At 41.5% G+C, this 25,505-nt stretch overlaps 1 protein-coding gene across 17 annotated transcripts in view; it reads left to right on the top strand.

Moving 5' to 3' along the window:
- The window catches only part of CCDC93 (CCC complex scaffolding subunit CCDC93), a 113,498-nt gene that overhangs the window by 51,254 nt on the left and 36,739 nt on the right, over positions 1-25,505 (top strand). For 10 of the 17 annotated variants that reach the window (XM_078327949.1, XM_008999005.5, XM_017973524.4 and 7 more), the window contains 8 exons: positions 6,678-6,794; positions 13,315-13,377; positions 16,331-16,404; positions 17,535-17,616; positions 18,580-18,651; positions 19,875-19,928; positions 21,470-21,532; positions 24,666-24,774. In XM_078327949.1, the coding sequence (XP_078184075.1) occupies positions 6,678-6,794; positions 13,315-13,377; positions 16,331-16,404; positions 17,535-17,616; positions 18,580-18,651; positions 19,875-19,928; positions 21,470-21,532; positions 24,666-24,774 (634 nt within the window). The remainder of the gene's footprint in view (positions 1-6,677; positions 6,795-13,314; positions 13,378-16,330; positions 16,405-17,534; positions 17,617-18,579; positions 18,652-19,874; positions 19,929-21,469; positions 21,533-24,665; positions 24,775-25,505) is intronic. The other 7 variants (XM_078327950.1, XM_078327948.1, XM_078327947.1 and 4 more) reach the window with 1 other exon arrangement.

Raw genomic sequence — 25,505 nt, 5'->3', positions numbered from 1 at the left:
TTGCCCTCTTGGGAACCTCCTATTGTGGCCACAAATGGAAAAACCCAGGTTGGAATCAGGAGGGGTGGGGGCCTGGGTAGATTTTTAAACCCCTTCATTCTAGACATTGTTCCTTCACATAACATAATAGGTGTTGCATACATCATATTCCTAATCTCTAAACTCTTAGAGGGCCAATATTTCATTTTTTTATCTTTGTATTCCTGTTGCCTCATTCATAGTAAATACTCAATAGAAGATAAAGGATCACTTGAAGACTTTGTGGCGACTCATCTGATAGCCAAGAGCAATGATTCTGGGCCAGGCACAGAGGCTCATGCCTGTAATGCAAGCACTTTGGGAGTCTGAGACAAGAGGATCACTTGAGGCCAGGAGTTTGAGACCAGCCTGAGCAACATAATAGATCCCTATCTGTACAAAAAATTAAAAAAATTACCCAGGCATGGTGGCATTACCTGTAGTCCCAGCTCCTTGGGAGGCAGAGGCAGGAGGATTGCTTGAGCCCAGGAGTTTGAGGTTGCAGTGGGCCATGATCACGCCACTGCATTCCAGCCTGGGTAACAGAGTGAGACCCTGTCTGTTTAAAAAAAAAAGAAAGAAAAAAAAATTCCACTTCTTAAAAGAGACTCTTCTGTGATGTTGTAGAGATCAATGCTTTATCTCCTTCATAGCACTTCCCTCGAGCACTGTTTCATTTGTCTCTTTGCCTGTCTCCCAGGACTAGAATGTTTGCTTTACAGGAGGGCTAGGATTGTAGTAAACCCTCAGTGCCCAACAAAATTGGGTTTTCACAGACATTTGCTGAAGGAAAGAAGAAAGAAAGGGAGAGGAAGAAACAACAGCAGCTTTCAAAACTTCCTCTGTGACACAAGTTAGGCCTTGAGGATGCAACACCTTTGCTTATGAATGAGCTGGTTTTGTCTGACTAGATTATGAAGGGCCAGAGGTATGATCTTCGTCTTTTCCCACTTCAGTATGTATCCCCACACACTGTGCCCCCACACAATAAGATCTGAGTAAAGATTAGCTGAAATAAGCCAAGGAAGATGGGGAGAGATTTAAAATTTTAATCAGAGTTAAGAGAGGAGCCCTGTAAATCTGGAGAGGACAATGCTAAATTTGTTTGTGGTTTCCAAACAGCTCCAAGATTTCTTGAATTTGGAGTGACTGTTATGTAGTGAGTATACAATACCTAAGTGCAAAGGGAATGGTATCAACAAACGAATTGTCAACCTAGTAAAATTATCTTAAGCCACAGAGCACAACCTATACATTTCAGAGTCCTTATCAATTTGCATAAAGACTTGGGTTTTATCTTTGCCAGATTTGAGCATCACTTGCAAAGATAATTGGAGCATCACTTAAGAAAAATGTAAACTGTTGAATTTCAGAAAAGTGAGTTGTGCCAATTCACAATTTGGTGAGGATGCCATCTAACCTGACAGTAGTGTATAGGGATAAAAGTGGGAGGTGTTGGTTCTTGTTCACATCTCCTAAATGTTAAGCACATTCTGAGCAGGCACATCGTATTACTCACTGTGGAACCCAAAGCAAAGCCTTAGACTCAGTAAGGTTTCATAACTTGGTTTTTAGAAATTCATGGAATTTCATTAGTGGGTTTTAAAAATATTAAAAAGAGCATATATTTAGTTTCACTTTTGGAAGCAGAATGTAGATCAGGGAAAGTGGATGATCCCCTCCTATCTGCAGTGGTCACACATCATCAGGAGTGCTTCCGAAGTTTACTTACAAACTAGCGTATATCCAGAGGATAACATCCAAGGTGGTGAGAGGTGTCAACATCTTGTGATAGAAAGGACAAGTGGAAGGGCTGTGGACACTTAGTTGAACCGTCATCTGAAAGAGTGATTACTCTGTTGCTTTGTGGGGGGAAAGCATGTTTGTGTGTATATGGTGTGTGTGCATTGGAAGAGGGTATATTTGAATAAGTCTTTGCAGATACAATTCTGGTTTCTGTTTTCGCTGGCTTTTGTTTATGGTAGTTTGACTTCTTGTGTACTTTTGATTTTTGACTGTGAGCCCATATTCCTTGGAAATTTATCTGTAGGAACTATTTGGGGCCTAGGATTGAAACTTTGTTCTTTCAGGGAAGATCTGCTTTTGCTTCTGCCAAACACCTAGGGATAGGATACTTCAGCCCAAGTCCATTTTAAACCTAGTTCTTACTCATGGTTTTTTTAGACCAAAGTGGTGTGTGAATTAGGATTGCAGAACTGCATGAGGGCCAATCTGTTATAAAGTCTCATTGTGGATTTTTTCCCCTCTTACAGCTGTATCAGGATTCGTTACTGAATTGTAAAATCAAAGTTTGTGATCATCAGGTTTTGGCAAATACCCTTGGGAAAAAAAACCTGCTTCAGTGGGTACACATACATTCCTGGATTTTCACTTTCACTTATCTTTTGGCCTTCTGGAATTTTCTGGAATTTAACGTTCTTGCTAGTTCTTAGATTGAAAAACATTTTTAAAATAAATATTTCACATAGTCTGTTTACTTGTCTTTATTTATTTATTTATTTGAGACAGAGTCTCACTCTGTCGCCCAGGCTGGAATATAGTGGCACGATCTTGGCTCACTGTGACCTCCACCTCCTGGGTTCAAGTGATTCTCGTGCCTCAACCTCCCAACTAGCTGGGATTACAGGTGTATGCCACTATGCCTGGCTAATTTTGTATTTTTAGTAGAGATGGGGCTTCACCATGTTGGTTAGGCTGGTCTCAAACTCCTGACCTCAAGTGAGCCACCCACTTTGGCCTCTTAAAGTGCTGGGGTTACAGGGGTGAGCCATTGCACCCAGCCTACTTGTCTTTAATTAAAGGGTCAGTCAAGGTACCAAAAACTGAAGTCCATCTATTTAGTGTAGAGAACTCCTTGTACCGTATGAGATAGGGATTCTTTATTATTGTCAGCTTACTGACCATATTTTGGTGGGGTAAAGAAATGATACAGGAGAGAACCCTGTATTAGAACGATGGTTGATGTGTAAATAACCTTTTGGGTCTCTTTCAATTATAAAAGTATATAGTTTTAGCCAAAATAATCATTTTTTGCTTCTCTTGAGAATTGACCATTTTGAACTAGACTAATATTATTCAGTGACATTTAAATCTGTTTCCTCTAAAAATAGAAGTTGTAAATATCTGTCAGTTATTAGAAAACACTGAATTTACACTAGAAGTCATCTTAATCCACAATGTGTCTTTGAAAGCACGTTCTTAATCTGAAAATGTTGAACAAATCAGATTGGCACTTTAGCCCTCACTCCAATGTAAACACAAATGGATTATTTGTAGATGGTTGATGTTCTTTGACAGATGTTGCATTTTGGAAGTAGAAATCTGTTAGGATGCGCTAGGATTTAAATTTTTTCTGTCAAGGATTTAGTGTAAATCCCCTTTTCCTCTTCTCCTTCTGTCTGACCTTGTCTCATCATTCAGAATCCACCTTGGTCATCTAGTTTTCTTTCTCATCGTATCTCTCAGTGAGTGAACTATCGGATGAGACCTGCTGTTTTATGGACCTGTTCCTATCTTCATCAGTCTGAGTTCTCTTGGCTTTGAGAAACAAAAAATTTACATTGCTTGATAAAAAGCATGAAAAAATAGAGCAGTCAACTTACTGTTTACAAGGTTAGGAACTTTCATTTAAGCTCTGTAATAAACTGTTTTATCTGTTTAAAAATAACATCCCATTAAACAAAGTAGCTTCCCATAGCCCTGTCTCTAGACTCAAAGGCAAAGAGAGGAACTTACAAGTTTATATGTACTGTGTGCCTGTAAATGTGCATTTACAGGACTCCACACAGCACTAAGAATTATTACCTACCAATAAGGGAAAGTATTTTGAAAGCCCATGTTTCCTTGGAACATATGCTATTATAACAGATGTGATAGAGGTACACATAGAGACTTCAAGATTTTTTTCTGTGCATTGCGAGCATTTTCTCTCTGTTCATATGGTTGTCTGAATCAGGGGTCTAGTAAAGGAGTAGAATCAGAAAGAACTTTTCCCTTTCAGGGTTATGTAAATCATGGCTGGCCACTTAGTGAGCACACTCCATTAACTGTTCCAGTTCATGGGTGGATTACCAGGTGAACCATGCTCTTTAAAGTAGCAGTTCTCAACATTTTCTAATAGTTTTAGGACCCAGTTAAAGACTCTTAAAAACAACTGAGGACTCAATAGCTTATATATTAATTCATTTATAGTAACTTATGTATTCATTTATAATAGCTTATGTATTTATTTACAAATAATAATGAGCACGTTAACATCAGAGCAGTGATATCACATCATATAACATCTGGAAGATTTCACTGTATAATCATGAGAATGAGAGTGAAAAGGCAAATAACATCTTAGTAGTAGTATGAAAAGATGTTTGGCCTCTCAGACCTTCTGACAGGGTTTTGAGGGAATATGTGGCTCCAAAATTCAGATTTAGATAGATATCTGTCACGGGAATAATCTTTCCACATATCAAGATAGCTGCTGATTATCCTGCGAAGAATTCTTGTAAGTGAAGTTTGAAGGTCATAGTTTTAAAACAAAGCTGTATGTATGCCACATACACTAATATGAGAGCATGGAAGCTAGGTGGGGAATGCAGTTTTTATTCTCTTAGGACTTAGGCCATAAAAGCAGTTTATGAGCAAGAAAACTTGCTGAGAATCAGAGACATAACCCAATCCAGGCCACAGCTGCAGAACAGAATTGAATGAGTTTACTCAGCACCCGCACACTTGAGGAAGTCTGGAAGGTGAGTGATGCGTGAATCCACTGGAGCCTGCCCACATCTCAGTCTTGAAGCCTGACAGGCCTCTGGAGGAAGTCAGGATACTCAAGCATAATTCTGACATCAAACATAGAGACAGGTATGGGGAAATTAGTTCTGTTTCAGGTATCAGTAAAGCACAAATTGGAAGACTTATGTAATTCTGCTAGTAAAGCAGAATGCTCTGAGGATATCCTTATGACACGTTGGAAGTCAAAGTCAAGGAATCTAAGCTGGATGTTAAAACCCAAAGCTAAAATTAACTGTAAGAAAAAAGCTATAAAATATATAATGTACAAAAGTGGCCAAATTAATAACACAGTTCAGGGCAATCCAGTCAAAGTAGAGGAGATGTAGTTAATTGTAATTTTGTTTCTGGAAAGTGATTTAGAGTAGGAGTGGTCTTTCCTCTTCCCCCATCCTTTTTTAATATTCTCAAATAATTTTCAGAAATAGTTTGGCCTTCTCTATACTACAAGTTGTGAATATTTTGCTATGTCCAAAATTAATTTTAAACAGTTAATTCTAATTCCCAGAAATCCTGAAAGCTAAAATAATGTTGGCATTTTACAAATTCCCAGGTTTTAAGGCTAAATGTATTGTAAAACTAAATGCTTAGTTTTTCTGTTTCCTTTATGGCCTACCAGCCCACGAGATGGAAAATGATGTTTCTTACCATTTTATGCAGCCATATCCTGCTGATTGTTGTGTAACTACAGAGTTGTTAAGTAGCAGAAGAACTCATCATCCATTAATAGTACTGCTGAATTATTCAGAGAAATCCTTAAGCAGAATAAGTGGTTATAGCCATCCAATTTCTCCTCCCTCTCACTTTCCCATTCATTTTTCCTGTGGTTGAGTATCTCAGACTTTCAAGCCCAGGATCACTGTCAAAACATGCAGGGAAAGTCAAATATTCAAATAGTTTTGTTGTACATGAGTTTTGAATCAATGATTAGCTTGGAATTGGGGTACTTACTAAAAAAAAGGAGATGTTTTATTGTTGATGTTTGACTGTTTAATAAAGCTATCTATAATCATCCAAGAAGTATTATAATTGCACTTACTGCAAAAAGGTCTACCTTTTAATTTACCTTTCCTGGGGTTTCTCACAGGAGTCTTGAGGCAGGTGTTTGTATTTATGTACACCAAGCTGCTTGCTACTCTGCATGGTTTTTCAGTAATGGCCATTTGCCCTCCTGGAAAATGTCACATTCACTTCATCAGCTTGTTCAGAGATCTCTTTCACACTCACTTCTAGTCCTGAGAATCCTTCTCCATCCCCTCCTCTCTCATACAGTTGCAGAACTTTTCCTATGTGACCTCTCTCAACACCTTTAATCCATTTCCAGTCAATCCCCTGTTAACTCTAGAACATCAGAAATAGGAAATGACTAAAAGGGAGTGGGCCAGTTGATGGAAAATGTGTTGAGAGATTTTTTTCATTGTAAGTGCTGCTGAATGGCTAGACTTTTTAACCATATGTTTTTAATATTTTGATCACAGTGAATCAATTCATTATTCTTGATAACTCCAGAATGGTCTTATGAAGATATTACTATCACCATGTTATTCCCCTGTTTAAGACTTTTTGATGATACCTTATTTCCTGTATGATATTGACATAACCACAGTTATGTCCCTGTGCTTTTTTACACATGCTGTTTCCTCTGCCCAGAATGCAGGTTCTGTTGGTAGGAATTTGGCCATGGTATCAGAATCTCTTCTCTACACCAGAGTTTTGAACAGGCCCCTGTAGATGCCCTGGCTTGGTGTGACAGGCTTCCCAACAGCACTTTACCCAGATTGAACAGGTCTTGATTGCGTGAACCAAGGTGAACTAATTAAATTCTTTGGATTTGCCCTCCCTTTTTTCCACAGCAGACTGAGCTATCAGCTGAAGAAAGTCCAGAAAAATTAGGAACCTCCCAGCTACATCGTCTGAAAGTCATTTCCTTAAACAAACAGATTGTGCAGAAGACCAAACATCTTGAAGAGGTTAGTGTTTTCTTTTCATAAGTCTATTCAAGATCTTCATGGTAGATTGGTTAAAAGAGATTCCAGAACAGGAGTTAGCATACTATGGTGCTCAGGGCAATCCAGCTGCCACCTGTTTTTGTAAATAAAGTTTTATTGCAGCATATGTACATCCATTTGTTAACATATTTTCTGTGGTTGCTTTCAGGCTACAATGGCAGAGTTTAGTAGTTGCAGAAGACTATAAGACCTACAAAGCCTAAAATATTTACTATCTGGCCCTTTGCAGAAAAAGTTTGCTAACTTCTGTTATAGGAAAAGATCACAGAGTAATAATAGCATTAGTTCACAGATATTTACCAAGCAATACTGTATGCGAGGCACTGAACTAAGTTAATGGGATGAGTGAAGAACAAGTTATGATCCTTGCTGTCAAGGATCTAAAGATCTAAGGAGAAGGCATCACACTCATCATTTAATTACAGGTGTGATAAATGCTTAAAGGAGAAGTCGAGGAAGCTGGGAGAGTGACTAATAGGGAGACCTGCCCTAGCCTCAGGTCACAGAGTTCTGAGACTGGAAAGATGAGTGGGCATTTCTGGGCAGGAAGTCTGTATGGGCTATGTGGACTTACAGAACAGTGTGAACGAAGATCAGAGGAGGATGGAATGGTCTTGGCCAATCTGTTTTGTGGCCAGAGAGTCATAAGTGAGACGGTTGGCAATGTCTGATCGAACAGGACCACCCAGGCCATGTTAAGGACAATGGAAGCCACTGAAGGGTTTAGATAGGGGAGTGGCATGATCAGAACTGCATATTGTAAAGACAATTCTGTTTGCTGCAGGAGCATGAATTAACTGGACTTGAGTGAGAAGGAATTCAGGGAGAACTGGTAGGAGGCTGATGCAGTAGTCCACACATGGACTGTTACTATTAATGGCAGGGAAATGGAGCAAAGTTGATCTTTTAGAGAGCTGTAGGAGAATAGGAGAATAGGAGTAATACCTAGTGATGGATGAGACTGTTCTGGAAAGACCTACATATATTTGTTCTGAAAAGCAGACCTAAGAGGAAGCTGGGAAGTTTGACTCAGGAACAGTCATTGGACAATAAAAAGTTATGTGCTGCAGTTGCATTAGCAATAGATTAGATTAGAAACATACACGTAGCAAAAGATTAAGAGAATGAATATGGGCTGGGGGCGGTGACTCACACCTGTAATCCCAACACTTTGGGAGGCCGAGGTAAGCAGATCACCTGAGGCTGGGAGTTTGAGACCAGCCTGACCAACATGGAGAAATCCCATCACTACTAAAAATACAAAATTAGCTTGGCATGGTGGCACATGGCTATAATCCCAGCTACTCCACCAGCTGAGGTAGGAGAATCGCTTGAACCCAGGAGGCAAAAGTTGTGGTGACCCAAGATTGTGCCATTGTACTCCAGCCTGGGCAACAAGAGCCAGCTCCACCATTATACTCCAGCCTGAACAACAAGCGTGAACCTCCATCTCAAAAAAAAAAAAAAGAATGAGTATGGCTTTCTAAAGAACAATTCACCAGTAGTTACTATAACCGTTAGTTTTCTAAAAATGGGTACCAGTTGGCATTTTGCATTTTGAGCTTATTTTTTAATAAAGTCTCACCTATTTAAAAGATATTAACATATCAAATGGTCTTGCTCAATCGTTTCTTTCTTGCATTTCTTCTATTAGAATTTGTTCTACCATAGCTGAACAAACAATACGTTGGCTTTGCTAAATGCACTGGATCAAAGAAGGATGAAAAGATAGCCTACGATTTGGTTTCTGTTCAGTTATTTGTTTAGACGTTTTAGTGAGTTCTCAACTCAGACAGTATCATCTCTACTCCTGACCCCTGCTGGTGATATAAGAATGGTTCAAAAAGAACTCATCACAGAATCAGAAGGAGCAGGAGTCAAGGATGAGGCTTCTTTATTATGTTGTCTTTATTTCTGAAGGAAGATAGTTTTGAGGTTATTGTGGACTCCAGGAGCCAGAGTATCCCAACAGGAATGGATATTTGCTTCTACCTCCTGTCTAAACCTGGGGAGAAGAAATGGTAAGCCTCAACACAAATAGCAGTCTTGACATCTTCTTGATCTTCTTGGTCCAGCTGACAGGACAAGCCTCCCTGAGGCTTGAGTCTGTTTTGCAGTTGGTTCAGAACACGTTTACCCAGAGGCTATTTTTCCATGCATCATTATTGCTATATTTAACGTAATTAAAGATAATGATCAGCACATGCAATAATCCCTGGCCATGTAGCTAGGCCAACTGGGTAAGAAAAATAAGGTAGGGAGGAAAGAGACTTGCTCAGAGTCTGTATTTCATGTTTGTGTGTATGTATGTGTGTGTGTGTGTGTGTGTGTGTGCGCGCGCACATGATATACTAAACACATTACTTACGTCAGTTTCTTGGGTGTTTTTTTAAATATTTTTGAGATGGAGTCTCACCCAGGCTGGAGTGCAATGGTACAATCTCGGCTCACTGCAAACTCCACCTCCCAGGTTCAAGCAATTCTCCTGCCTCAGCCTCCTAAGTAGCTGGGACTGTAGGCGCCTGCCACCAGGCCTGGCTAGTTTTTGTATTTTTAGTAGAGATGGGGGTTTCACCATATTGGGCAGGCTGGACTTGAACTCCTGACCTTGTGATCCACCTGCTTCAGCCTCCCAAAGTTCTGGGATTACAGGCATGAGCCACTGCACACGGGCATTCTGTCAATTTTCAAACGTTTTAAGCGTCGTTTCTTTTTTTTTTTAATTGTAGGGATAAGCTCATTATAAATATAATATATATAGTATAGAACTATATAAAGTATAGTTTTTATATACTTTATATAGTATAGAACTATATAAGATAAGAATAAACAGAGCAAGCTACTATTTGTGTCTGCTGTGTTTCCTGACAAACCTTTTTTTTAGGCCTTTGCAAACGCATATGCCCCTTCACCTGGGGAGAATGAGTTGTATGGTTACAAAATTGAGTTTTTATTTCGTTTATTCTATCACAGACATCTCTCTGTCAGTAATAAGAATGGCTAATAAGTACTTTGTTATTGCTTACTAATTACTATATGCTTTATAAAATTAACTCGTTCAGTTTGCACAGCATCCTTATGAAGGGGAGGTACTGTTACTTTTCTCACTTTACAAATAAGGATACTGAAACACAAATTAAGCAGGCTGTCTGTAGTCAAACAACTTGTTAGTGGTTGAACCAAAATTTAAGCATGTAAATCTACCTCATTCTTTTTAGTGACTGGATAGTGTGACATAGTATATATGTAACATAATTTATTTAACTTGTTCCCTATTCATGAGTATGTAGGTTTTTCGAGGGTTGTCTTTTCCCAATTGCAAACTTTTGCTACCATGACCACCTTTGTGCAACTGTATAGAAGTGTTTGTATAAAATAGACTTTAGAAAGTAGAATTGCTAAATCAAAAAAAAAGTATTTTCATTTTTTATTTTGCTAAAAACTGTCAAGTTGTTCATCAGTTATTTTATCAATTTGTACATCTACTTGTAGTATGTGAGGGATTCCAAACTCTTTAACTTCCACAACCTCTTTTACAAGGTTATACAGGCATAAAGCATCTGACATGCATCCTTTTTTAGGCTTTTGCAAACACGTATGCCCTCACCTGGGGAGAGTGAGTTGTATGGTTACAAAACTGAGTTTTTATTTCATGTATTCTATCACAGACATCTCTCTGTCCATAACAGTAGTGGCTAATATATGGTTTGTTATTACTTCGTAATTACTAAGTGCTTTGTGAAATTAACTTGGTTTGGACAATATCTTCTTATGAAGGGGAGGTACTAGTATTATCCTCACTTTACAAATAAGGAAATATTAGACCATTCTCACCCTGCTAATAAAGACATACCTGAGACTGGGTAATTTATAAAGGAAAGAGGTTTAATTGACTTACACTTCTGCATGGCTGGGGAGGCCTCAGGAAACTTAGAATCATGGCAGACGGAGAAGCAAACATGCCCTTCTTCAGATGATGGTAGGAAGAAGAAGTACAAGCAGGGGAAATGCCAGATGCTTACTAAACCATCAGTTCTCATGAGAACTCACTATCATGAGAACACCATCGGGTAAACCGCCCCATCATTCCAATTATCTCCACCCAATGCCTCCCACAACATGTGGGGATTATGGGAACTACAGTTCAAGATGAGATTTGGGTAGGGACTCAGCCAAACCATGTCATGGTCCAATAAGGGAATATGCTACACAGGAATAAAAATGGAGTGTAGCTGGTAGGTAGCTGAGAAGAAACCCGAGAGTGACAAAAGATCCAGAGAGGTGGTGTTAACCAGCAGCTGAATTTTTCGGGTAAGTATAGGGGTTAATTATGATGAAGAAAATAGAGGAAAGAGAATCCTGGAGGACTCCAGCAAGATAAAAACTAAGCTAAGTTACCGGGATACTTCCTATTTAAGAAAAGATGATCGGATGAAGAATTAAAGAGTTCTTGTTAGTTAAATTAATTAAAGAAAGAGATGAACCTTTCCTTCTTAGCAAGCTCCTACTTCCCTGCCAAGATCAATCTGGGGTAAGTCTTTGTTGGTGAAGGCTTCCTGAACCCCCTGGTGAGGGAGCTGATTCTCTTTCCTCGGGCCTGCCCCTGCCCCATCTCATCTCATATTTTAATACCACAGTTACAATGTCATGTTCTATATCCCACATACCTCATTTGAACAGAGCGTTGAGTAAATGTCAGATGAGAGGTGGGTGCAGGGGTGAGAGGCTACACAAGAAGGTGGGTAAAGTAGGTGGGAAGATCCCAGGAACCTTTCCTAGAGCCTTGTCTTAGTCCATTTGGGCTGCTCTAACAAAATAGCTTAGACATGGTAATTTATAAACTACAGAAATTTGTTGCTTACATTTCTGATGATTGGAAGTCCAAGACCAAGGCACTAGCATATCTGGTATCCAAGGAGGACTCATTCTGCTCCACAGATGGCGCCTTGTTGCTGCTTCCTCACATGGTAGAAGAGGGCAAGGGAGCTCACTCAGGCCTCTTTTCTTTTCTTTTCTTTTCTTTTTTTTTGAGACAGGGTCTCACTCCATCATCCAGGCTAGAGTGCAATGGCATGATCATAACTCACTGCAGCCTCAACCTCAACCTCCCAGGGTGAAGCAATCCTTCTGCGTCAGCCTCCCACATAGTCAGGACCACAGGAACACCACCATGCCTGGCTAATTTTTTTTATACGTCTTTGTAGAGACAGAGTCTCACTTTGTTGCCCAGGCTGAGCCTCTTTATAAGGTCACTCATCTGATTCAGAAGGCTAGAGCCCTCATAACTTAATCACTTCCCTCTTGAAACTGTCATATTGGGTATGAGGTTTTAAGATATGAATTTGGGGCAGACACTAACATTCCCAAAATAGCAAGTGTCAACAGTTACATCACTGGGATTTCAAGAGAAAACTAAACTTTCTCCTGAAGTACCCTTATACTACCAGTTACACAAACAGGTTAATAGAAGTTGTCATTGCACGAGTGGCTCCTTTTGAAAAGGGAGACACCAGAATCTACCTGCTTCTCTCTCCTTTATCACTTTGCTCTCAGCTTGAGTTGGCTTCTTGATAGGCCTTGTTGGAATTATAACCATTTATCAGTCAGAAAGACTGATAACTAGATGGGAGTAACAATTTCTGAAGGTGATGTAACTCTTAATAAGCTGCTTACAGGCCCAAGGATGGGGCATGTTACTTTGAAATAACCGTTGAGATATAGGTTAAAATTTCTCATTGTTAACTTGAACTCAGGTCATAACTAGTTTGAAGGTGGTTTTCTGCCTCTTATCCTTTTCAGAAGTGAAACACACAATCCTTTTGAGCTTTTAAAGGGATGTTTTCAAATTTCTAGAAGTTGATAGATACACAAGGATATACTATTTTAGCAAGGGAAAGGAAATTGACTTTTTCAAAATGTGAGTTTACAGTTTTATAACTTGGAACAGTAAAGGTAATTTATTTTCATTCTCTTAGTGTTGAAGTCCTGAATCCTATCTTTTATGTGGCATCATTTGCCAGCCAGTCCTGTTCTATGCTAGAATCTCAAGTGCTGAAATACTGTTTGTATTCTGCAAACAGGCAAGTTAGTAACTACATTGAGCCCCACTGAAAAGTCAGAGGGACTTGAATTTGGATCTGGGCCTCATCAGTTATCAGCTATGAGACTTTAGTCAAGTAACTTAACCTGTCTTGAGTCTTTATTTCCTCACCTGTAAAATAATAAAAATGTCTTTTTTCACCGAATAAAAGGATTTGGTAATACGATTTATGCAAAATGCCTAGTACATTGGCTGACATGTACTTGGTGCTAATTAAATATGAGAGTTTTTTTCTTCATTTATTGTTGGCAACTCTTCTGCAGTTTCCACATTTGCTCAGTTTAAATCTTTCTGAGCTTTCATTTTCTCATCTTTGAAATGCATATCTGTGTTGTCATAAGGATCAAATGAGAGCGTGTGTATTTTATCTTTCATTTACAGCTGCGAGCAAGTCACACTAGCCTACAAGCCAGATACAATGAAGCCAAGAAAACACTGACAGAGGTGAGCAGATTGATTCTCCTTCTTCGGTCAAGAATCATTTTTGGCCTACACCACCAATGGAATGACTTGTTTCATCTATCTGTGAGAGGGACACATGATCCTGTTCTCAGAAACTGCAGTTTGAGGACATAGGACAGTTAGTAGTGTGCGACCCATGTCATCAGTTTGTCCACACTGCCACATTCTAGACCGTTAGTGGTCTTGGTGGAAAAGGTCTCTGGGCTGCGAGGATCAGGAAAGGCTTCCTGGGAAGGCAAGTCTGATGGGCTGGGTGGGACACAGAGAAGAACTCACAGTGTCACACATAGTAAATAGCCCCTGCTCCTCAAATATGATAGCAGCTTATATAATATACCTCTAAGATCCTGAATTCCTTGAGAGTGAGATTTCTTTTAAGATATGAGAGAATATAATTGTTGTTCAGAATTTCCAGTTATCTCCTAGGCAGAATGGGGAAGGGGCTGGAGGAGGAGAAGGACGGCTAGGAGTACATTTGTACCCTGAGATTCAGTCTGTAGTCCAGGTTGCAAGTGTGCTACCTCACAGCAGCTTTGTCGCTGCTCCCTTCCCACTTCTGATTGCTGAACAGTCACCTCTGCTGCCACCTCTATCATGAGTAGCATATAGATATTTCTGTCCCTTGGTTTCTACAGAGAGCTATCCTCACTCAGGCCTGAAAAGCACTCTTCCTTGTAATTTTGGTGCTTGGATTATAGCTGTACTGTGGAAGGATCTCACTGCACAATCCCTACTTTCTGGACCATTTGGAAACTTGGATCTTCAAAGACATCTCTTAAACCACCCAGTCTCCCACCTTTCTGGAATTAACATGACATTTACCAATTTAAAATTCTTATTTCTGTAGCAATATGTAGCAGTTAATTTGCCACCTTGATGTAAACCTGACAAAGCTTTTCAGTTCTGATCTGGACTAACCTCTTCAGTTATTGTCAGAATGTTTCAAAAGGGCAGGCACATGAATGGCAACTCAATTTTTCTCATTGTTCCTAAAGATGCCTGCCTTGCCTTTGGACAGATCAGCGTCCTTTACACTGCTCTGTGACTGCTTTCCTTATGGATTAGATGGCAAGTTCTGCAGGATGGGAGCCCTGTTGCTGTATTACTTTTAATGCTGCAGAGCCCCTGGCATGAAGTTTGCCAATTCATGGATCTGTTTTTACATAACAGTCTGGAGGAGATTAAAGGCAAAATATCTTGATTTTCTAAGATATTTATATGCCTTAGGATATAAATTATCAGTGACTATACAGGGGCTTTTTATATTAAACACTAAATCAAATATTTGTTGAGCCCTTTTCATGTTATAGAAAGGTGGAGGGTGTGATTTAAGTCAGTAATAAGACTATCCTCAGATGGAAACAGCAGCCAGCATATCATTTCTGCAGTCATAATTCCTTTTTGCAGATGGGGAAGCTAAGGCAGAGAGGCTAAATAACTTGTCAAAGGCCATGCAATAGGGTGTCAGGATTCAAAAACAGTCAGCCTGGCACCAGAGGTCTCTCTGGGAGCTTGCTGTCTAATAGAACAATGAAACTCATTCCCATCTAGAAAAATGGGAAGCTATATAAAACCTAGTACTGAACAACTTCTGAAGAAACTTGATTTCATCAGCCTGTGAGTAATGTCTTTCACCTCTGGGCCTGGTTCTTCTTACCTATCAAAGTGAATAGTGAGCAGAAAGAGCACTCTGAACCTTTCACTCCAGAGTTCCCTGCTTTTACCTCTTCAGCAAAACTTGCCTTTCCAGGATAACCTAGTGGCACTGAAAAACAGGGAGGACTTGTGTCTTTCCAGTAAATCTGGAAAAAGTAGAGCAGGGTGTGGAAGGTCTCAAACAGACAGCAGTGGTGCCTAACACCTGTGGGGGAGGCTGCATGACTGCTTCAGGAAGGCCAGGAGACTGGCTGGCCCCTCTGCTTTGTAACTTCAGCAGTCAGTACTCTAATTTCCTTTGTGTGAGGCTGATTCTTTTTATGCGGTATTCTTTTATGTCTAAGGACATTAATTGTATTTAGTTTTGCTTGCTCTGTAACTGTTACTTCATATTAGGATTAACTTGTTGAATTGATACATATTTTTTAAGTTTAAGGTATGTCTGTCGATGATCCTTGGTTATATGCTCATCTTTAATTTTAAAATTTAGAATTACCACCTATGCAGATCTATCCATTTTATGCAGCCCACTTGCTGTGTTTATTCTGGAAGGGATCTACCTACTGTTTGCTGGGATCAGCCAGTAGTAGCTGATATTCTCGGTCAGGGAACTCCCCATTTCTCCTGGGTATCACCAACTATATGGGACCCCGCCATGCCCCTCAGACTTAACCACCAGCTCTTGCATTTAAAAGAGTCTCTCATTACTGAGCCCATGTGACTGTTTCTAAAGCAGATCCACAGCACTGCACCCCAGTCCTTCCTGTGTCTGCTAACTCCACATAGCTTCTTCCTCAGGCCATTCCTATCTGCTGACCATCTTTTTTGGCCTGTGAGGTTAAACTCTCATGTCCTAATGTAATAGTCTGGATGTTTGGGGGTTTTAGGGCAAGAAGGGGTGGCTGCAAGTTATGCTTAGTCTACTATTTTCCACTAGAACTCTTGGAAGTTTTTAAAAACTTAAAATTTTTAAATAGGTAACACATTTACATGGTACAAAATTGAAAGAGTACAAAGGGTGTACGTTTGGAGAAACAGTAGGTGTTTTCTTCACCGAACAGTAGCTATTAGAGATCATTGTAAAAGAGCTCCTTTATTCTTTTTTTAAATATTGGCTTAGTATTCTGTTGAATGATGTAATTACCTACTTTATGCATTAAAATCCGAGTTCTAAGTTTCTTATTTAAAAAATGTCATTCTCTGCCTCACAAAAAGAAGGCGAAGTTGTTCACCTATACTACCAGGGCTCCAGCAGCCATGACTCCATTCTGTTTTGCAGCTGAAGACTTATAGTGAGAAACTGGACAAAGAGCAAGCAGCCCTTGAGAAGATAGAATCCAAAGCTGATCCAAGGTAAGAGGTTTCAGCATGCACTTGTTTTTGCTTTCTTGAAAGTAACTTTGCTGATACTTAACTGGCTTAATTTGTTTAAACACAGAACAAAGCAGCCAAAGGCTATTGGTCTGGCCCCTGCAGGTCAGATCATTTTACTGCTCATCCAGAAAGTGGTGAGACTCTGTTACTCTGAAATATGCTTGGGCTGCCCTGGGTTAGCCACCTTTCTTCCCATACCCCTTGTGTGCAGAAGCAGCATAGTTTTTTGTTTTTCTGTTTTTCAAAATGGTCATACCTTCATAGTACAGAAAAGGGTGTGTGGTAAAAAATGTTTCTCTCACTCCTGCCCCCAGCCACCCAATTCTCTTCCCTAGAGTTCACTCTTGTTACAAGTTTTTAAACAGCACCTGCCTCCTTGGTAGAAAAGGTGCAGTCTTTTCTGTCAAGACACAGCTACTGTAGGTATTTGTTCTTCCATGTAGAATGAATTGTCATTAAAGCATTAGAGGAGAGAAAGCACCTTAACATTTGACCTTTTTAGCTTCAGACTGTTTCAGTGGTAAAGTCTCCCAGGAGCTTCTTGTTTGAATAAGACTGAAATCATAAAAAGTTGGAGGCACAGAATAAGGAGTTCTGGTTTGATGAACATTTTTAGCAAAAAGCACCCATAGGTAACTTGACTCTAGAATTAGAAACCTTTCTTTCATGAAATGGACCAAAGCACTGTCAGATATTTGATACTTTTATTGTCAAATTAGTGCTTTTAATGACCTTAATCGGTTTCCTTTTCAGAATGAATTTTAAAAATAGTTTTCAATAACACATATTCCTCGAATACAGTTGAATAATTGGTATCATTAACTATATCCAGAACTATTGAAACTGATGATTCTATAGTTGATATTTTAATTCTGGAAGCTGTAATGTTTGCTTGGATCCGGCATGATGATCTTGGGTGTATAAATGAATAATAATGTCAGTTAAATGGAAGTCAGTGTCATTTGTGGAGAATCCATGAGACACTCTTAGAGCTGAGAAAGGAAATTAAAAAGAGAGTCCTTCTTTAGCTGGGAACCTGCTTTTAGCTGTGATTCATAAAATCATAATGGCTTGCCTATGTCATTTTTTTTTTTTTCTTTTCTCTTCAGTATCCTACAGAACCTGAGAGCACTTGTGGCTATGAATGAAAATCTGAAAAGTCAAGAACAGGAATTTAAAGCACATTGTCGAGTAAGTATTGTTTTGTGTTAGCAAATAAACCAGGACTCTTAACCAAATCTCTTGGTTTACCTCCATTGTCCTGTTGTGACGTCCTACCCAGTGCAGTTTAAAAAGCAGATTCATATAGCAGTTATTTGTCAGTTGTATAAACTGAATAGAGCGCCATGGTTGGGACCCTCCAAAGACACCAGAAGTAAGTCAGATTAGTAACTGTGCCAAACCCAAAACAAACAATGTCACCTAACTTACAAAGGTATTTGAAAGAAAAGTCTTATAAAATTTTTGAAAAAATATATTTTGTCAACAGATGGCCTTTGTGAAAAGAGTAACATCATACAAAACCAAGGCTGCCCTGAAAACCTGGGATGTCTATACCCTATGTATAAGTCCTGCCTGCCACCTTCTGGAAACTTGTAGTCTAGTCATGGGTTGATGTGTGCTCAGGTGACTAGTGTGAGACAGGAAATGACACCAGACAAGTTCTGTGTGAGCTCCAGGGGAGGAAAAGGCACTTCAGCACAGGAGCCATCAATAGGTAGATGTTACTTAACCAGGGAGGACAGCAAGTGGAAGAGGGACTTGATGAGGCAGAGTTCCAGGCTGGAAGATGGACAGGTGAATAAGGTTGAGGCCTGCTGGGGAGAGGAAGCAGGCAAGATCAATTGGAACTAGACTGTATACCACTTGTTACTTTCATTGCCCAGTGATCATTGCCCAGTGATTACTGCATACCTCACCAGCCCTTCAGAAAGAAAGGCCTCTTTTGATGGAGGCATAGCTAGCTGCCTGTAGCCTCCTGAAAAGAACTTTCCCAGGCTGAGAATTGGGGATCAGGGCAGCTACCCCATTAGCTTTTTGTCCCAGAATAAATTCATGGAATGTGAAAATAAGACTTGTAGACCAAATAGTTGAATAATTGCATCTGGTTACTAACTTGTCCAGATTTTGTAAACGTTCATGTTGCTTTTAAAGGAGGAGATGACACGGCTACAGCAAGAAATTGAAAACCTGAAAGCTGAGAGAGCACCAAATGGAGATGAAAAGGTAAAGGCTCTGAATTAGTCCTTGGGACTGTCAGGTGCTCTTATGCCTTACATGGGGAAAAGATAGTTCTAGAGAACCAAAGACCAGACAGTCTGGTGCTAACTTATCCTATGAAAACACATTTCTCAGCTGTTTTCCTTCTGTGATCTTAGATTTGCATCCATCTCTTTACTCTTTCCTCTGGGAGTTAAAGGCAGCAGAGGGCTTGGAAGGCAGCAACCCAGATGCGAATTAACAGATTACACAACTGTGGCCTCCCTCTGTTTAGGGAGATGTTTCCAGGAAAAGTCTGAGCTCTGTTTCCTGCTCATCCATTCCTTAAATTTTCTGCCTCATTTCACCTTTCTCCTTTCCTACCTAAGATAATGCCGCACTCCCAAAAGGCAGCAACAACATGAAGAAGGAGAGAGCAGTATTAGATTCAGTGGAACAGCTCCCGGCTTGCAGGAGCAGTCTGGGTTTAGGGAACACACCTGGCCAGCTAGTTCTCTGAACAAAGGACTTAATCTTCCAAGTTGCTAGCATGAATTTTCATTAAACCTTAAATTGTAAGAAACAAGGAACTTGAGGCTTAGGGAGGGCAAGAGTGTCCAGCCACCCAGCACCAGACCACATGCCCTGCTGCCCAGCCTAGCACTCTGCACTGGACTGTGCCCATGGCTGTATAGGACACTGCCATGCCCAGCGGGGAGACGAAGGCCTTGCAGGTCTCTTCTCACTTCCTGAGTGGTTGCATTATTTCACCCAAGCCATACAACTCTTCACATCTGTGAGGGGACTGGCATGGGTGAACAGGAGAGCCCAGGAGGCAGTGGTATCCCACTGGGTCATTGTCATAGAGCCCACCTCTCCAGTTGTTTCTAAAACTTTGAGCCTTTAAAGCTCAAATCATCAGCATGGTTAGCCTCTGAATTTGCACAAATTAGACTCTCAGGATCTTATTTCTCTTCCCAGCACATCTTGTTAGTGAGAGTCTTACATTCAAAAAGAGCTACAGTTTACTGTATGTGTAACTGACAGATACCTAAGAACAATTTAAAATCTGGGGCTCATCTAAGGGCAATTTCCTTTCTGCTCTCTTCAGAAATGCTCAAGGGACATCAGTGCATTTCTTAGCTGCACCCTTTTGCCCCTACCTGGCCCCTGCCTACATCTAGATCTTTGGCTTCTGTCCCATTCCCAAATGCTCAGCAGAAGTGTTTATTATGTTTTCATTGTTTCAGACCCTCCCCAGTGGAGAGCCACCTGGTACCCTGACCTCTGCAAGGACTCATGATGTAAGTACCTGCTGCTCAGGGTTGGCGTTGTCTCCTGAGGGCAGGCAGCCAGCTTTGCAATCTCCTGTGATGGCTTCTCATGCCCATTTTAATGTGCTATATGGCCGGCTCCACATCTGTGCTTTTCAGGGCATTTTCCCATTTGATACAGCTGGCCCCTCAGATGGAGGCAGGGTCTCACCAGGAATGGCCCTGAAGGTCACCCTTCTGGTGGGTTTTCTCCCAGTCCCATGTACAAGTATCTTGTTTTCATGCTGGCATCTCAGTTGGGAAGGGGAGAGGCCTGCATTGGCCACATATGCTGGTCACCATTCAGGCTCTGAGGGGTGGGGTGGTATATAGGGGAAGACCTTCTCTTTGTTGTACTATATACCAGGCTCAGCAAACTTTCCGTAAAGGTCCACATAGTAACTCTTCACCTTTGTGAGCCAGCTCTGCTGTAGTGACCATAGTTTATTGGTAAATGAATGGACATGGCTATGTTCCAATAAAACTTTATTTACAAAAATGGGCCACAAGGCATATTTGGCCCAAAGGTTGTCGGATTTAGCTCAGAGGCTGTAGTTTGTCACCCTCTTCTGAGTTAAATCAGTGCTCCCAGCATTCCAAAAACCTCCCGGAGAAAGATGGGAAAGGAAGTGGAGGAAAGGAAAAGCAGGAAAACTGTAAGCCTTCTTGAAGGGTTCCTCTTTCCTTTGTACTCTCATAATATCCCTGGAAAATGAGCTTCAGCACTCTTCCAGTGAAGTCTGTTGGAGATTACCTGCAGCTGAGTCCCTTGGGTGGGTGTGTGTGGGTGTGGGGATGTTTATATTCTCCACGCTGAGCCCCTTGAAGGGGTGTGTGTTTGTGTTTGTGTGTGTGTTTATATTACCCATGCAGAGCCCCTTGGGTGTGTGTGTGTGTGTGTGTGTGTGTGTGTGTGTGTGTGTGTGGTGTGTGTGGTGTGTTTATATTCCCCGTGCTGAGGAAAGAGGGCTCCTTTGACTTCTTTTATAACTTTCTCTGAAGTGACAAACCATCCAGCTATTTCTCTTACCCTGCTGGGTTCGATGGGGGACTAGTTTCTTTCTATTTTCTATATCAGTGCTGTCCAAAAGAATTTTCTGCAGTGATGAAAATGTTCTGTATCTGCACTGTCTGCTGTGGCTAATGGCCATCACATTGGATAACACAGTTCTAAGTAGAAACAGAAAACTAGCATAATCTCCAAATACAGGCATAAAACAACACAATCTTTAAGTAATGATTTGTCTCCACATCATTCATTATAGGTTTTTGCAGAAGAAGGGCATATACGTTTGGAGGTTAAGAACATTGGATTCAGACTGGGGGCCAGAAGGAAGAGTTTTATAACATGATATGAAAGGGTATCAAGGGTCTCAGATAGGTCCCAGACACTAAACTTGGCCATTTGAGAAGAGAAATTTAAGGCCTTAGGATAGGGCAGATATGATAAAATCATATTCAACTTTCAAAGAGTCCATTAAAGAGTGAAAGTTTTCTATTCTCAGATAATTACAGCCTTTTCCAATTTTTAGGAAGACCTAGACAGACGGTATAATATGGAGAAAGAGAAACTTTACAAGATACGTTTACTACAGGTAAGTAAAAAAAGGACAAAAATATGCATAAATGCTTCTAACTAGGTATAAATGTCCTGTGACAGAACTAGGAAGTCTCAATATCTAGGAACTAGAGAAAAATAAGTCATGAGCCTGCTGTTCACCAGTCTTCTTTCTATCTGGAGTACAGCTCAGCAATTTAAGATGTTGGTAAAAACATCTCACATTGGTATGTTACTTTAACAACCACTCCTTTGAGTTAATCCTCATCCCAGGTGGAAACTGGATATTATATCCTATTTTCTTTTTAAAGAAATTGACTCAAATAAGGTGAGTACTTGCCCAGAGTCAAGCAGCTGGTAGGTGCCAGAGTCAGGATTCTAGTTACCTAGTACTCATCAGGTACTAAACGAGAATTGTTCTCTAGTACTGTTCCTCTGAAACTAAGTGCCATTTCAACTGGTTTTTTGATAACTGGTGGTTTATTAGAGTGGCATCAAACATGGGGAAGTAGGTTTCAAAATTAGCTCTAAAATTTAATTCATGCAGAGTCAAAATTACATTTAAAATCCCCTACATTGCCAGGATTTACTCATGGAAGCTCAAAAGCCAAAAGTTCCTTGTGTTGCACTTTGGTTCAAGCCAACCTTCTGTTCACTGGGAGGGAAAGGCTGGGCTGTGGTGGGAATGGCCAAGGGGCTGCAGAGGCCAGTGAGATCCCGTTTCCCCTCTCTCTGGCACGTACTTATTTTGCTGAGCTGTTACAGTTAAATTTAGGTGAGTCAAATTTGTCCTGGTTACAGACTCTACTAATCTTTAAAGAGGCACAGAATTAAATAAAATCGGGACAGTACAGCAGCGTATTTGGAAACTTTGAGTGCTTTGTATATATTCAGCATTGCATCGGGTCCCAGAAATAATAAATAGGATGACCCATCTCCTGGAAACGCTGACTATTTGAGAACCAAGACATGTCTATATATACACTAAAGTACAAGGGAGTTTATGTGCAAATTGCTTACTAAGGGCAGGTTCAGACTGGCTAGGGGAAAGTTTCAATAAAGCCAGTGGCTTGCTGAGGGCAAGGATCTGAGTCAAGCCGTGGCTGTAGAATGCGTGGAAATGAACTGACAGAGGACAGATTGCAGGGCCATAACTGATGGAACTTAGTATCGATTGAGATAAAAAGAGGAGTCAAGAATGATGCTGGAATTTCTGACACAAGGGTGGATGACATTTGTGTTATTCATTGAGAAAAAGCATAAAAGAGAAGGAATGGACTAGGGTTAAGGGCGAGAGGAGAAGTATAAATGGGAGTGTTAATGAGATCTGTTTGGGGCTTTTCAAAGTTGGGGTACTCAACCACATTTAAATGTCCAAGGAGTGCTTGGTTGTCAGGCCTCACTCCCAGAGTAGTATGGGCCAGAGATTTGGATGCCTGGGCAGTGATGAGGACTGGGACTGTGGAATGTGGAAGAGGCCCTGAGACTAACCCTGGTGAGCATATGTGAGGATAGGCAGAGCAGAAGGACGGATCCCCAAGTGAGGATGCGCCTGAGCAGCCAGATGGGAAAACAAGTGTACGAGGCCCGTGGGAGCCTAGCAAAGAGCTCAGCAGAGAGAGTGGGAAGCGTCACTAGAAATCAAGAAAGCTAGGAGCTGAGAACTGTCCATGAGGTGTGTCCCTGGGAAGGTGCTCAGCGACTTTGGCAAAAGCAGTTCAGTGCGGCACTGGGGAGAGCCCAGTTACAGTGGGTTGAAGGAGGACTTGTGTGGACAGAGACGCTCGTGTCCATGGCTCTCAGTACATTTCTCTTACCTGTAAAAGGGAAGAGAGAGGCTGATAGCTCAAAGGTGATGGGACTTAAAGAAGGGCTTTTTTTTTTTTATGAGATGGAATCTCACTTTGTCACCCAATCTAGAGTGCAATGGCACAATCTTGGCCCACTGCAACCTCCGCCTTCTGGGTTCAAGCAGTTCTCCTGCCTCAGCCTCCTGAGTAGCTGGAATTACAGGCATGCACCAGGACGCTCAGCTAATTTTTGTATTTTTAGTAGAGACAGGGTTTCATCATGTTGGTCAGGCTGATCTCAAACTCCTGACTTCGCGATCCACCTGCCTCAGCCACCCAAAGTGTTGGAATTACAGGTGTGAGACTCCTTGCCCGGCCTAAATAAAGGGGCTTTTAAGGAGTGAGGACATGAATTTATTTAAATGCTGCTGAGAAGGGTCAGTAGGTAGGAAAACAGATGCAGTAAAAGACTGAATAGTTGTATCTTAAGACTCTTGAAAGAAAACTAGAAGTCAGGGCCTGAGCACCTGTAGAGAGTGTAACCTTGACCTAAGGGAGAAATACATCCTTCGCTCTCCATAGAACTGCTGAGACCCAGTTTTGGATTAGGTCACCAGAACTGAATGTGGGTTTCCCACCAGGAGGCTCCTGTTTTCTCAGTGAATTAGAGATTCACATCTGGTGCTGCAGGTGAAGCAGGCATGAGAGTGGGAAGATGTGGTGGACAGAGGGATGCAGGCACAGAAGAAAGGCAGTGCTTACAGCCCACTTGGTTTGGAGACTACACATGTTCAGTGGGATCCATGCACAAGTGAGTGGCTTACCCTCCCAGCAGCTGCACCTGCCCTGTGCCACACCACACACAGCAGTGCCATGCCTCCCAGACCCAGTCAGTAGGGCAATTTCTGGAGTCTGTGGAAGGGAGAAAGTAGGTCGTAGGAGCTTTTCCACCAGGATGAGGAATTTGGGGTGCATGTAGAGGCAGGCAGCAAGGTGGCATAGCTTCCCATCATTTTGAGCATTTCTGTTATTGCCTGTCCCCACCTGGCAGTGGTGGAGCTGGCTACTTTAGAGTCCTTGGGGGCCTTGGTTGCAGGTTCTGTCCATAGAAGCCCTTCCCATTCAGTGTCTTCCCTCCTGGTCCATTCATCTGGTGTCTTCTCTGGTTCAGTTCATAGCCACGCCTCCTCCCACACCTAGGAAAGTGGGAAAGTCAATCCAAATCTGAGATGGGGACCTTTAAGCTGATGGCAGAAGTTTGTGCCTGCATTCTAGGGTGTGTGGTTGGGCTCAGATCGGGGTGCAGGCAATATTTTGACTCCCCAAAGAAGTAAGGCCTTTTACCAAATAGTACTGTCTCTGCCTCCCTTTTGCATTTAGGCTCGAAGAAATCGAGAAATAGCTATTTTGCACCACAAGATTGATGAAGTCCCCAGTCGTGCCGAGCTAATACAGTATCAGAAGAGATTTATTGAACTCTACCGCCAGAGTAGGTGCATCAACCACAGACAAGCTCTCGAGGCTGGGGAGGGACAGGAGGCGAGGGGTCTGTCCCACTTTAGCATGGGAGAGCGTGCACCAAAGTGCAGTCCACAAGGCCAACACCAGAAAGCTCTGTTTCATCATCAGGCCCGCTTGGCAGTCCCGGGAGCAGCACTGTGGTGCTCTCACTGCCCTCTCCACGGACAGATTGTTGAACCAGTTGCGCTCTTAGAATAAAGCTTCAAAGCAGCCCTCATCCTGGTCCTCCACACAGCCTTCCCTGTGTTCCTGCACCACTTTCCAGCTTCACACAGAACATCGTGACCCTAATCTCTGAAGATCAGTCCTCACTCATGGTTCTTCCCTGCAGACTTCCGTGCTGATGTGGTCCTCAACCCTTAACAGCATCATATTCACCCAGTAACCCAGGTTCGTGTCTCCCTCAGCCTGAATAAAGGCCATCAGGCTCAGAGTGGCCTTCAAGGCTGCCATTGCCTTTCTCTTCCTACGACTCCTGCCACATCTGCTCTTGCATCATATGTCAGCTAAATGACCTTTAGCTGGGTGCCTCCAAGTCCCCTAGCCACACATCTGATTCTGTCACTTCTGTCTCTGCTAACAAATCTTCAGGAATTCCTTAGTCCCTACTGAATAAAGCCTCTTTCTTTACTATGCCTGGGTTCCTCCCCAGTCTGAGTTGCCTGCCTAGAGGCCCCTTTCCTGATCTGAACCCTCACT

The sequence above is a fragment of the Callithrix jacchus genome, chromosome 6 (assembly GCF_049354715.1).
Source record: "Callithrix jacchus isolate 240 chromosome 6, calJac240_pri, whole genome shotgun sequence".
NCBI classification, from domain to species: domain Eukaryota; kingdom Metazoa; phylum Chordata; class Mammalia; order Primates; family Cebidae; genus Callithrix; species Callithrix jacchus.
Note: the sequence above shows the minus strand (reverse complement) of the source record. Positions and strands in the feature narration are given on the sequence as shown.